Genomic DNA, 12,834 nt, shown 5'->3' on the forward strand with positions numbered 1-12,834 from the left:
AGTATTCCCCCTGGACATCAGCCTCTGTACCTAAAGGCGGGCTTGGAGGGAGGATAGGCACGGGGAGGAGACAGGAAACTAGAAATAGTCAATTCGTCCTTAACTCGAGCCCTTCACAGGCCTCACCCCTGCTGCAGGGGGCTGAGATTGGAGAGGAAGTGGGGAGGCTCCAATCAGTCCTTCACTCCCGCGCCCTCATGCCCCCGCCCTTCTCTGCTCGGGGCTACGGCGTGCCGGGTCCCCGCCCGTCGCCTCTGGAGGGGAGCGGCCGGCGCCGGCGCGCTCGCGGGGAACAGTGGAGATCTACGGGCCGCTCGAGCCCACCAGACAGGTCCTCGGTGCCCTGAGCTTGCAGCGAGCCGCCCAGCCCCAAGCCAGGCCCCAGGGCAACCCCGGAGACCGCGCTGGCCGGATGCGCGGGTGCGTCACTTCCGGGCGGTGCAGCGGCGGCGGCTTGGAAGATGGCTGCGCCCTGTGGCTCGGAGCTGCCCGCCAACTCGCCGCTAAAAATTCCTAAGATGGAGGTGCTCTCCCCAGCTTCTCCTGGCGACCTGAGCGACGGGAACCCATCACTGTCCGACCCTTCCACGCCGCGAGGAGCCTCCCCTCTCGGGCCGGGCAGCGCGGCGGGCTCGGGGACCGCGGCGTCCGGGGGTCTCGGGCTGGGGCTGGGGGGCCGCAGCGCTGCCTCGTCCTCGGTCTCCTTCTCGCCCGGCGGTGGCGGCGGCGGTGGCGGGGCCGCGGCGGCTGCTGCCGCCGCCTGCCGGGGCATGTCGTGGACGCCGGCAGAGACTAACGCGCTCATCGCTGTGTGGGGCAACGAGCGGCTGGTGGAGGCGCGGTACCAGCAGCTGGAGGGAGCTGGCACGGTATTCGGCAGCAAGGCCCCCGGGCCGGCCATGTACGAGCGCGTGTCCCGGGCCTTGGCCGAGCTGGGCTACGAACGGACCCCGTCCCAGTGCCGGGAGCGCATCAAGGTAACCGGCCGCCCTGCCCGCGGCAGCGAACCAGAGACATAGAAGGCGGGGAAGCGGGCCTGGGGGCGGGGGCCGGGCCGAGCACGGGGCTCCCCTCCCGGGCCCCGGGTGCCCTTCGCGTCTCCCCCGCCTCTTTTCTTCTCTCGCTGGGAAGGGGCGCTTCTTTCCAGATGGCCGCCAGCCCGTAGGTTTCCTGAGTTTGAAGTTGGGCGTGTCTGCCGCCGCCCCTCTTTCTTGCCAATTGAGGATGTTCTGCGCTCTGAAGTTTCTTATTGTGCGCGGGGCCGCACTGTCGCTGGTGCTGTCGCCCTTACTGCTTTGTTCCCAGGTAGAGGGGCTCTCAGGCTGAAGCTGTCCAGTTGGGATGGGGTTGAGGAAGGGCAGCAGGGGGCCGGATGAGCGTCCAGTGTAAGATTTTTTTCAGTAAGCGATGGAGTTTTAAGAAAGAACCTTGGGACGGCTGGCCTTTGGTACCAGTCGTATTGCTTGTCACTTGAGGTGGTAAGGACTAGCAAGATTTGAGATGCTTTTGGAGAGTTGGAAAGGCTTATTGAAAGACAGGTCGTGTATTGTTATCGTGGAGGTAGAGGACACCTTCAATGTTAGGCTGGATGAGGGCTGCATTGGAATTTGGATTGGCGATCTCTTTAAAGTTAGCTTGGCTGGAGGGCTTCTACTTCTGAGGATGCCCCTTCTTGACACCCAGTTTTTATACTGCTTTAGTTACGGTGCCCGATGCTGACAAGTAAAACAGCGTGCATCTGGCCATCCTTTTGCATCTGCATGTTTAAATGCGGAGGCTTAATGCGGGCTAAATTTTACCATCAGCCCTGGAGTATCGCTTTGCTGTTTCTTTCTAATGTCTTATCTAAGCGTTCGTTTCTGTCTTTGCAGACAAGGAGCTGTATTTTAGTTACGTTCTTTTCCTCGTTCTAGAGTCTGCTAAAAGTTTTTCCCCAGTTTTCATTGAAAACGTTTACAGTACTTAGTCATAGTATTCATTTCTGATAGTACAGGTACTTTTTCTGGGGAATGAAAAACCACCAAGAATAGTCACAGCTGAGAATAACCACATTAGCAAACAGCTGTAGAACCCAATAAGAACAGTTGTAAGAGTAGGCACGCTGAATCGAGGAGATTGTGCCAGAGTTCATGAAGTCTTGGCTTCTGTGTTGTTCACTTGTTACTTAGAAAACTTGGTCTAGATTCAGCTGTTTCATTATTGCCAACTGTTCTTGGAATTTGGCACCCATTAGCAAGTTAAGTCAGATTATTTGATAATGTACATTTGAGGATTGTTACTGAACTCGGTTGTTAAACAAGGAAGTCATTGAAATAATATGTAACGGTGAAAAACTGTTGTTCTTTGGATTTCTTTCTTTGCTCTCTGTTCAGGGTCATTCTTGTTAAGTTTGGGGCAGTTTCTTTGTGCTGCTGTCCACAAACTTTTCTGGAGTTCAGAGAGTGTCTTGGGCATTTGTAAACTATGCCTGTTTTCTTGATTTTTATTCATAGGACTTTCAAAGTATACTATCAAAACCTTGCTGAATATAAATCTCTCCATAAAATTGTTTCTCAAACAACCAGGGAATATCTAGTTGGAATGCTTCATTGTCCTGTTATGAGAAGGAAATCTAAAGCAAAGAAAGGAGATTGAGCCTCTGAAGAATTTAGAGGATCAGTTTACCTGTTTTCAGACAGGTAAGACCAAGTTGACCTCCAACTTTGAGTGTTTTGAGATTCTGAGATGATGGTTCTCTGATACACTGCAGCAATTCACAGACAAGGCGGGATGATAACTGTTTTGTTTTGTAAAGTGCTCCACTCTAAACAGTTTGGATCAAGGAACTCAGACTCCTGTTAATGTTGCTATTTCCTGCCAGAATTAAAAATTCCTTAAGGACAAGTTCTGATCTGCCTTGTCCATCAGTGTGCCATCACACAGTAGGCACTGAATACTTTGGTTACCAAATGAAGTTTAGAAGGAATTTCGGAAGGTGTTCTTTTTTTTTTTTTTTCCTTGTTGTTGCTGTGATAAAACACTGTCCAAAACCAATGTGGGGAGGAAAGGGTTTATTTTTGATTTGGCTTACAGGTTACAGTCTATTATTTAGGGAAACCACGTATCTTGGTTAATTTTTTAATTGCTGTGAAGAGACACCATGACCAAGGTAATTTATTAAAGGCAGCATTTAACTGGGGGCTTGATTACAGTTTCAGAGGGTGAGTTTAGGACCATCGTGGTGGGAAGCAGGGCATCAGGCAGGCATGGGGTTGGAGCAGTAGCTAAGAGCCTACATCTGATCCTCAAGCAGAAGGCAGAGAGAAAGAAACTGGGCCTGGCTGGGCCTTTGAAACCTCAAAGCTCACACATAGTGACATACCTTAATCCTTCCTAAAACAGTTCCACCAACTAGGGACCAAACATTTAAATATATGAGCCTGTGGGGGCCATTTTTGTTCAAACAACCACACCAGGGCAGAAGCTCAAGGAAGGAATCTGGAGGCAGGAACTGAAGCAGAGACCCCAGAGGAACCCTCTTGCTTCCCCTGGCTTGGTCAGGAACCCTTTTCTAATAGCCCAGGCACACCTTCCTGGGGGTGGCACCACACACAGTGGGCTGGGCCCTCCTATATCATTTAGCAATTGAGAAATGCCTTCCAGACATGGCTGCAACTACTTTGAGGCCGCCTTTTTCAACTGAGGTCCCTCCTTCTTGGGTATGTGTACAAGTTTTTAGCATTGTTAGTAAAGTTAAAAATACAGATTTTGGAACCACATTTGAAAAAATATTGTATTAAAGCTAAGCTTTGAAGGGCTGAGGCGTCATAACTGTGGTAGAGTGCTTGCCTATTTTTCTACAAGTCCTTGCAGTCAGTCCCCAGCACTGTGGACAAATAAAACAAACTCTTAATAAATCCCTAAGCTTTGTCCCTTTAGAAAACTTAGTAAATGTGATCTTAAGCACTGATGCAAATGTAGTTACCAAAATCATATAATTATGAGATAGCTGCCCAGGGAATGGAGATTATACTTAAGAAAAATACAACCTTAAGTTCTCAGAGTCTTTGACCTAAAAACAGATCTTTAAAAGGTTCAATTTTTCAGAACTTCCATCTTAGAACAGCCTCTTGTTGCTGTTGTGTTGATGAGACATGAAAGAGAAATGCAGGGGCTGGAGATAAGACTTGTCTCAAACATGCTTGCAGCACTGAGTTTGTTCCTTAGTACTCATACGGGGCAGCTTACAACCACTTGTAACCTCACCTCCAGGGGATCCAGTGCCCTCCTCTTCTGGCCTCTGTGAGCACCCACACATACATGGAATGTTAGTACACACATACACACACAGGCATGCATTCCTGCACATAAATAAATCTGAAAATAAGATCCAGTCAGGGTTTTTGTTTGTTTGTTTGTTTGTTTGTTTTTTAATAAAATTTATTTATCTCTTTTTGGGGTGGGTGGGGGTGGTTTTAAGACAGGGTTTCTTTGTGTAGCCGTGGCTTTCCTGGAACTTGCTCTGTAGACCAGGCTAGCTTTGAACTCAGAGATCTACTTGCCTCTGCCTCCAGAATTCTGGGATTAAAGGTTTGCACATCCACCACCCAGCTATTTATTTTATCTTCAGTGAGTGTTTTGCCTGCATGTGTGTGTGCTTGCCAAAGTTAGATAGAGGGCATTGGATACTTGGAACTGGAGTTATGGATGGTTGTGAACTATCAAGTGGGTGGGTGCTGGGAACTGAACCCTGGGTTCTTGGCAAGAGCCAAGTGCTCATTACTACTGAGCTGTCTCTCCAGCCATCAAGCCAGGAAGCCCTTATAATGTAGCATATTTAAATGTAAGGTGCTAGGGTGTTAGAGGTGTTAGAGCTTGTGCTAGTTTGTGGAATTGCCCTGGGTTCCATTCTCAACAACGCAGAGCAGACAAACAAACAAAAAAAACTTAACAGGATGTAGGCAATACTGTAGTTACTGCCCAATCCATTGCTCTCTTACAGTGTTCTCTATAAACTATTAGAAATACAAATTAACAAAAGTTTTAATAACAGGCTTGCGTGAAGAAAGATACCATGTGAGTCAGTTATATTTCTTTTGTAATGTATTTGAAATTCCTGTAAATACTCAGTTATGTAAAGTTAGAAAAGAGAGTTTAAAAGATGTCTCAATGGTTGAGAAGAGAACTGTTCTTCTTCCACAGCATCTGGGGGTTGGTTCTCAGCATCCACATGTAGGTTCACAAACATCTCATTCCAGGGGATCTGATGTCCTCTTCTGACCCCCAGGGACACCAGCCACACAGTGACGCACAGATATACATGCAGACAAAATACCCATACATATTAAATGGGGTATGGGAGTGTATTTAGATAAATATCAGTAAAATTTTTCAGTTTTTTGAGACAGGGTTTCATGTAGCCTAGGCTGGCTTTGAACTTGATATATAGTTGAGGCTGGTCTTGAACTTCTGATCCTCTTGCTTCTACCTTGTGAGTGTTGGGATTATAGGACTGTGCCACCATGCCCATCTCTAGTAAGTAGTTTCTTCTTGACTTGAAAAGAGATGAATAGTAATCAGTTTTCCATCTACATAATCTCTCTCTCTCTCTCTCTCTCTCTCTCTCTCTCTCTCTCACACACACACACACACACACACACACACACACACACACACATTCCCTCTCCCTCTCCTTTCCTTGAGACAGAGTCTCATTCTGTAGCCCTGGTTGTCCTGCAACTCACTCTAGACTAGGCTGGCCTTGAACTCACAGAGATCCACCTGCCTCTGCCTATAGAGTCTGAGATCAGAGGCGTGCACCACCACTGCCTGGCCCCATTTAGATACTTTCTAACATGGAACAGCCTTCCTCATAAGAAGCATAGGGGTGTCTTGGTAGCGCGCTTGCCTGGCAAGCACAAGGCCCTGGGTTCGATCCTCAGCTCAAAATATATATATATATGTGTGTGTGTGTGTGTGTGTGTGTATGTATATGTATATATATACATATATATGTGTGTGTGTGTATATATATGAAAAGCCATTAAGAAAGCATAGGAAAGCCCAATTACTTTCTTTAATTAAGTATATTACTTCTCTGGAGTGTGCTTGTTATTTATACAATGAAGGTGTTAATATTATAAATATTAATAACTGTTGGATTTTTGTTACTGAAGTTCAACTTTTTAATATTGTTCACGTGGCTATATTTTAATTGAAGGTCAGATATAAACACTGTTTAGAGTTGTAGAATTTCATTCGATGTCTGCCATGATGTTGGTATTTGTTCTGGGTTTTTTGTTTTTTTTGTTTTTTTTTTTTTTTTGGATAAAATAGATGTGTTTGAAACTGCTTTGCTACACAGATTGTTTATTCTGAAATTTTCTTGCATTTTGTTTGCCAGAAGAAAATGTGTTTGCTAACAATTCCAGCCTAATTTTGGAGTCAGATAAATAAATATAGAGGGCTGTTTTTTGTTTTTTTTCTTTTTCTTTTGGTATTGTTTTGTTTGCCTTGTGTGGTCTTTTTTTGTTTTTTTTCTGTAAACTTTTTCTGTGTATATTCGCTCACCAAATGGACCTTGTTATGTGTGGGGCTGTCTGCTAGTCGTTAGGATACAAAAAGAACTGCTAAATACAGTTTCTGTAGTCTGAAGTGCTTTTACTCCAGCTGAAGCTTGTGTCCACACACTGAAGAATTGAGATGATGTGTGAAACACAAATGATGATAGACAGAGTGTACTTGATTAAATGACATACGACTAAAGCAAATTGTAAGTGTGCTAACTTCAAAAGGGGAACCATCTTCTCCCTCCATCCTGAGTAGTTGAGAGGTCTGTCTTGACTTAGAATTCGCGAAAGCATTCACTTCTGAACCAGATGCCACATTCACTTCAGCCAGTCAGTCTAATGCATTGCAAACCTCATTCTTAAGTCCCATATTTTGGATGTTCACCAAAAATGTGCCTCTTGAGAGTTGGCTTTATGTCTCTGAACAGATGTATATGTCTAGCTTTTCCTGTAGTTGATAGGCAAGGTGACTGTGTGTGAGACCTAACAAACTTGCCTTTGCTGTGTGTGTGTTCCATACTGCTTCCCCATCAGAGTAGTCTTCTGTCTAGCAAACAAAACAGTTTCTTGGAACACTGCTTAGATTTGTACATTGAAAAACATTTTGTAGTGTAGCACCCAAATGACAATACAATGTATTATCTGTTTGTGAGAACCAGTAGAGTCGAGATAAACTTGGAGCCAAAAGATACTGCTCACTTTGTACAAACATTTAATGGACTACCTATCCCTGAGGACTTTCTGTGGTGTTTTTGACAAGACTTTTCTTCTTCTTTGTATTGAAAGATCTTCAAGAAATGTTGTAAGCCACATGAATAGATCCAGTTAGATCTTTCTCTTATCATTTGTTACATATTCTGTTGTTCCATCTTACTGTCACGTAAAGGCTTGTTTATCACTTAAAAGTTTACTTGTTTGGGGTTGGGAGTGTGGCTCAGTGGTAGTGGTCGAACATTTATTTGCCAAGCATTGTAAGGCCTTGGATAGCACTGTATGAAACTGTAACGGCCACCAAAACCTGTTTCCTTTGAGCAGAGTATGGTGGCTCATGCCTATAATTCCAGCACTTGGGAGGTTGAGCAGATTAAAGCCAGCCCGGTTATGTAGAGAGAGAGAGAGGTCAAGGTCTTCCTGAGCTAAGTTATCAAAGCCCTGTCTGTCTCTTGAATCTTATACTAGGGCTTTCAGCTTTGAAGAGGTAATACAAGCAAGCTCCCACTAGAACTGTGAGTGAGTGCGATTCCCAGTTATATCCTGGCCTTTTTTTTTTTTTTTTTAAAGATCTTTTATCTAATGAAGAGTAGAGTTAAATGTGTATCTGGGTTTGGTGGCTTACATTTGTAGTTCCAGCACTCAGGAGGAGGCGGAGGCAGGAGGATTGCAAAGTCAAGGCTGGCATGAGCTTCTTGCAACTAATCTGGGATACACAGAGAGACCCTGTATTAGTTACTTTTCCCATTGCTGTAACAAATATCTGAGAGAAGCAATTGTGGAAGGAAGGGCTTATTTTGGTTGCCAGTTTGCACACAGCCTCAGACCGTTGTGGCAGGGAAGTCATGGCAGCAGGAATTAAGGCAGCTGTGAATGTGTTGTGTTCACAGTGAGGAAGTAGAGAGAAGACTGCTGCTGTGTAGCTTGCTGTCTGTTTTATTCAGCCTGAGACCCCATCACATGGGGACGATGCCACCAGCATTCAGTTGGTTTCCTTCCTCAGACCTTTCTGGAAACATCTTCATAGATATATTCATACTTGTGTTTCCATAAGTGAGTCCAAACTCTATCTTAACCATCACAAAAACAAACAAACAAAAACCAAGAAAAGTAAAGGGAAACATTTAAAGTGTGTAGGTGTAACTGGGTAGAAACACTTGCCCAGCATGGTTAAAAGCCTTGGGTTCCTTCCCCAGGACAGCAAAGGGGATATGGGGGAACAGCAGACTCCCAACACTTGGAAGGTGGAGGCAGAAAGATCAGGACCTCAAGGTCATTCTTGGCTATATAGAGAGGCTGACCTGGGTTACACGAGATCCTATCTGAAAACCCAAAAAAGGAAAAATATGAAACAAGCCCTGTAGTATAAACAATGTCATCCAATAAAATTTTCAGTGATGATGGAAATGTTTATGTCTGCTAGTTCAGCTTGATTGCTATCAGTTACATGTGACTACGGCCCCCTTGGAATGTGACTAGTGTGCCCAAGTAACTGGATTTTAAATGATTTTTTGTTTCTATTAAGTTACTCAACCACCACGGCCCAGCTTTAAAACACTCTTTAAAAGGATTCTCTTGGCCACATACTTAGAGCTCTAGGGAAGGTCACAATGCCTTTGACCTGTCATACCGTTCTGTTTCTGGGTAGGAGGCCTTGAAATGGTACACTGTTCTAGGTGGTAATTTTAGTTGAAGATCTAACAGTATTCTAACCTACATTGACTAGGGCAGGTATTAAGTTCCTGGTTCTCTAGCACTCAAAGGTCAGGAGGACTTTCTGTGATAGTAGAAAGAGCTCTTCACACCTGCATTACCTGCTACAGCAGACACTAACAGGTGCTGTTGAAATGTTACCAGAGTGACTACAGATGAGTTTGGAATTTAATATAAATGTGAATAGCCACATGTCTCAGTGCTGTTACATTGGCCAAGACAACTTTGGAATTACTGTGTGCAGGTTTTTGTGCTATGTAGTCCCCAAAGACTACACAAACCCTCTAAAACCTTTTAGGCAGATAGTAAAAATTTAGACCAGGGGCTGGAGAAGTGGCTCAGCAATTAGGAACATTTGCTTCTATTACAAAGGACCTTAGTTTGGTTCCCAGCAACCACATAGTGGCTCACAGCTATTCGTTCCTCCAGTTCTAGGGGGTCTGTTACTCTCCTCACCTCCATGGCACCAGGTAGGAAGGTGGTACACATACATACACAGAAGAAAATAAATCTAAGAATATTTTAAAATTTTATAGGAAATTACTGATACTTGAAATACTAAACGTGGTTTGGGATGAGTAAGACAAAGATGGCTGTAAAATTTATAAATAATGTGCTCTGAAACTAAAGTATCCTTATAATATTCTTGTTTAAGTGTTAGCAGATTTATGGAGTAGGAAATAGTCATTACATTTGAAAGAGGCAATGTCTTGAACCCATTGTTTCCTTGGTCATTCTGAATCCAGAGGCCAAACTTTATTCCTCAAATTAAACATTGGGTTGACACTAATCTCCACGGTTTTTAGGTCTCTGATCAATTAGCAGAGGAAAGCCCTGTGTAGTTTTTAGATATCTTTCTTGCCTGAAAACAGTGGGACTCAATCCTTGAGATCCAGTGTTTCTTTAAGTAATAAGGTCTGAAGTAAAGACCTTCATTTTTCATTATTCACAGTAAGTATTTGAGAAGTACAGAAGTGTGTGTGGTTGTGTTGGCGTTGATGTAAAGCTCCTGTTGGCTCTGCAGTCGTGGTGCTTCAGGAGCACATGGCATCCTAGGCTCTCAGGCTTTCCCAGAACTAAAGCTGTGCTTACTTGGGCAGAAGGCTGGAGTGTAGATGAGTAGTTGTGTGCACTCAGGATAATGTAGTCTGGATCCTTCGAAATAGTGAAATTGTTCCAATGTTTTGTTTTTAAGACAGACTTTCTCTGTGTAGCCTTAGCTGTCATGGAACTTGGGTTTGTAGACCAGGCTGGCCTTGGATTCAGAGATTCCCTGAACTCTGCTTCCCAAGTGCTGGGATTAAAGGCATGTGCTGCCACTGCCTGGCTCTATTCAAAAATTTTAAGTGATTATTTAAAAAGCAGTGCCTTTTAATTAAAGAACAATTTGCTGTGTAGTACATGGCCTGTGGTGAAGGTGTGATTTAGGATCTGTGAATGATTGCTTCATAGTGTCTTCAGTATCTGAGCCGGGCAGTGGTGGCACACACCTTTAATCCCAGCACTCGGGAGGCAGAGCCAGGCAGATCTCTGTGAGTTCAAGGCCAGCCTGGTCTACAAAGTGAGATCCAGGAAAGGCACAAAGCTACACAGAGAAACCCTGTCTCAAAAAGCAAAAAAAAAAAAAAACCAAGAAGAAGAAATATCTGAAAGAGTAAACTGATAATTTCAGGGTGGCATTTGAGTGAATGTGCCAATTTTAGGTAATGTTTTTGATGAGTTGTGTATTTTCTGTAGTGTTGAACTGTACTTGTGTAAATATCTATAATTGTATTCCTTAAAATGGATTTTAAGAAAACCCAAAGTTGTACATCTTTATTTGACTACAACCCACAAGAAGAATATATTTTACTCTGAGGACTAGTACTCACATTAATATAACATGTACATATAATAGAAGTAAGTTTCAAAAATAAGTACGATAGCTTACAGTATATAGTGCTATGATAAATGTAGCATTAAGCATGTACCACAGACTGCTAAGTGCTTCACAAACGTTAACTCACTGATACTATGTGCACTTTATTCCAGTAGGTTCTGTCCTATTTGAACATAGAGCAGCTTCGGAGCTTCATTAATAACTATGGATATGGAAACACTAGAAGAGGTAGCCCTTGCTGTGCCCTCCTTGTTGCCCCCTGGCATCACACTGCTTCCCCTAGTGACCCCCCTGAGGTACTGCTCGTCCATCCTATCAGCAGCGCAGTCTAGTGGTTCCCAAACGTTTTGCACAGCAAATGATAGGAGGAGAATGAAAGGAAGGAGGGCACTGGCAGCCGGGGGCCTGCTGTCCCCACATGGAGTGTACTCTGGAGAGACGGGAAGGGAAGATCCACGGAGCCCTTCCTCCATGTTCACCCCACAAGCTTTACATTGGGGGGAGAGGCCTGCCTGACTTCCTGTCTGTGTGTGTGCTTCTCATGAACTAGCGTGTTACATTAGCAAGTCTGTGGGTATGGTTCTTTACTCTCTTGCACTGTGATAGAACAATGGTAGGTGTCAGCCTTTGCCTTGAGTCTGCAGCAGCAGGGACCCATTTGCAGGGTCATGGAGTAGCCCAGAGATACATGAGCCCCCCTCAATTGCTATAAGGTGGCACTGTAGGGGCCAGGATACCATCCGTTACTCTGTGTCCACAGACTAACCCACCCCTTCTCCCCAGGCTGGCCTTCTTTATATGTCCCTTGCCTGCATCCATCCTTTCGACTTAAGCCAGCCCCTGTTCAGCCATCTTACTAACCACCCTCTTGCAGCACTAGGGACCCCCTCCCCTTCCTGCTCCTCTTTTTTTCTCTCTCTCTCAGGCAGGGGAGCAAGATTTTGCTTTGTAGCTCAAACTGGCCTAGCACTCACTGTGTAGCTCAGTTTGGTATTGAACTCATGATCTTCCTCCTGCCTCAGCTTTCTATAATGCTAGGACTATAGCCTGGTCCCAGTGACATCTTGACAAGATGTTTCCAGTGTGCACTGTCTCTTTAGCTTTGATGTGGGCTATTGTCATAGGCACTGAAATTGGCTTCTCAACCCATCCTACAGTTTGATACAAGAGAACTGAGCTGAGTGAGCTCTAATCCCAGCACTGGGCTGTATGGCATGAGACCCTGTCTCACCATCTCCTTTACCCATTCCCTAACTGCCCCCCCAAAAAAAGACCTGGAGGATACAGAGGTGAAACCAACATTTTTCATTCTGCTCTTTTTGAAAATTTTATTACATTTATTTAGTATGTATATGGTGGGTTTGTTCTTGGGTGTTTCAAGTGCCATGACACGTGCAGGTCAGCACAACAGCTTTTGGGAGATGAGTTCCTCCTTTTACCAATGAGGATCCCAGAGATTGAACTCAGGTCAGTCAGGCTTGGTGGCAAGCACCCTTACACACTGAGCCATCTTGCCAGCCTTGTACTCTTGCTAAAATTTTTTTTTTTTTATATATTTTAAAATGTTTATTGTATATGTTTGGGCATTTTGCCTGCATATGTGTCTGTGCATCACATGTGTGCCTGAGGCCTACAGAGGCCAGACAAAGGTGTGTTTCAGGGATTGAACTTAGGTCAGCAGGCCAGGTGCTTTTACCTGTACTCTTCCAGAGTTACTACAACAAGGCAAGAAGTCCCGGATTCTCCAGTGGAACACTTGGTTAAGTGAAGGGCCAAGGGAAGTAGTAAGAAAGGAGACTGGTGAGGAACTGGAGGTCGGGTGATAGACCAGGGAAGTGGGGCTTTCTTATCATGTAACAAGGCCACCCCTCATTTTACAGCGGTCCCTGGCAGTGTGTGTGACTAGAAGGATGAGAGAGTGCAGGTGTGGGGTGCACTTGGAAGTCATCCTTGCAGTGAGGTAGGCGGAGGGGGAGCAGCAGC

General features: G+C 44.7%; 1 protein-coding gene across 7 annotated transcripts in view; it reads left to right on the forward strand.

The window, feature by feature from the left end:
* The first annotated feature begins 252 nt into the window (after positions 1–252).
* Positions 253–12,834, forward strand: part of Msantd2 (Myb/SANT DNA binding domain containing 2) — a 34,504-nt gene continuing 21,922 nt past the window's right edge. For 2 of the 7 annotated variants that reach the window (XM_036192267.1, XM_036192268.1), the window contains exon 1: positions 257–977. In XM_036192267.1, the coding sequence (XP_036048160.1) occupies positions 462–977 (516 nt within the window). In that variant the 5' untranslated portion in view covers positions 257–461. The other 5 variants (XM_036192260.1, XM_036192259.1, XM_036192269.1 and 2 more) reach the window with 4 other exon arrangements.

The sequence above is a fragment of the Onychomys torridus genome, chromosome 7 (assembly GCF_903995425.1).
Source record: "Onychomys torridus chromosome 7, mOncTor1.1, whole genome shotgun sequence".
Lineage (NCBI taxonomy): Eukaryota > Metazoa > Chordata > Mammalia > Rodentia > Cricetidae > Onychomys > Onychomys torridus.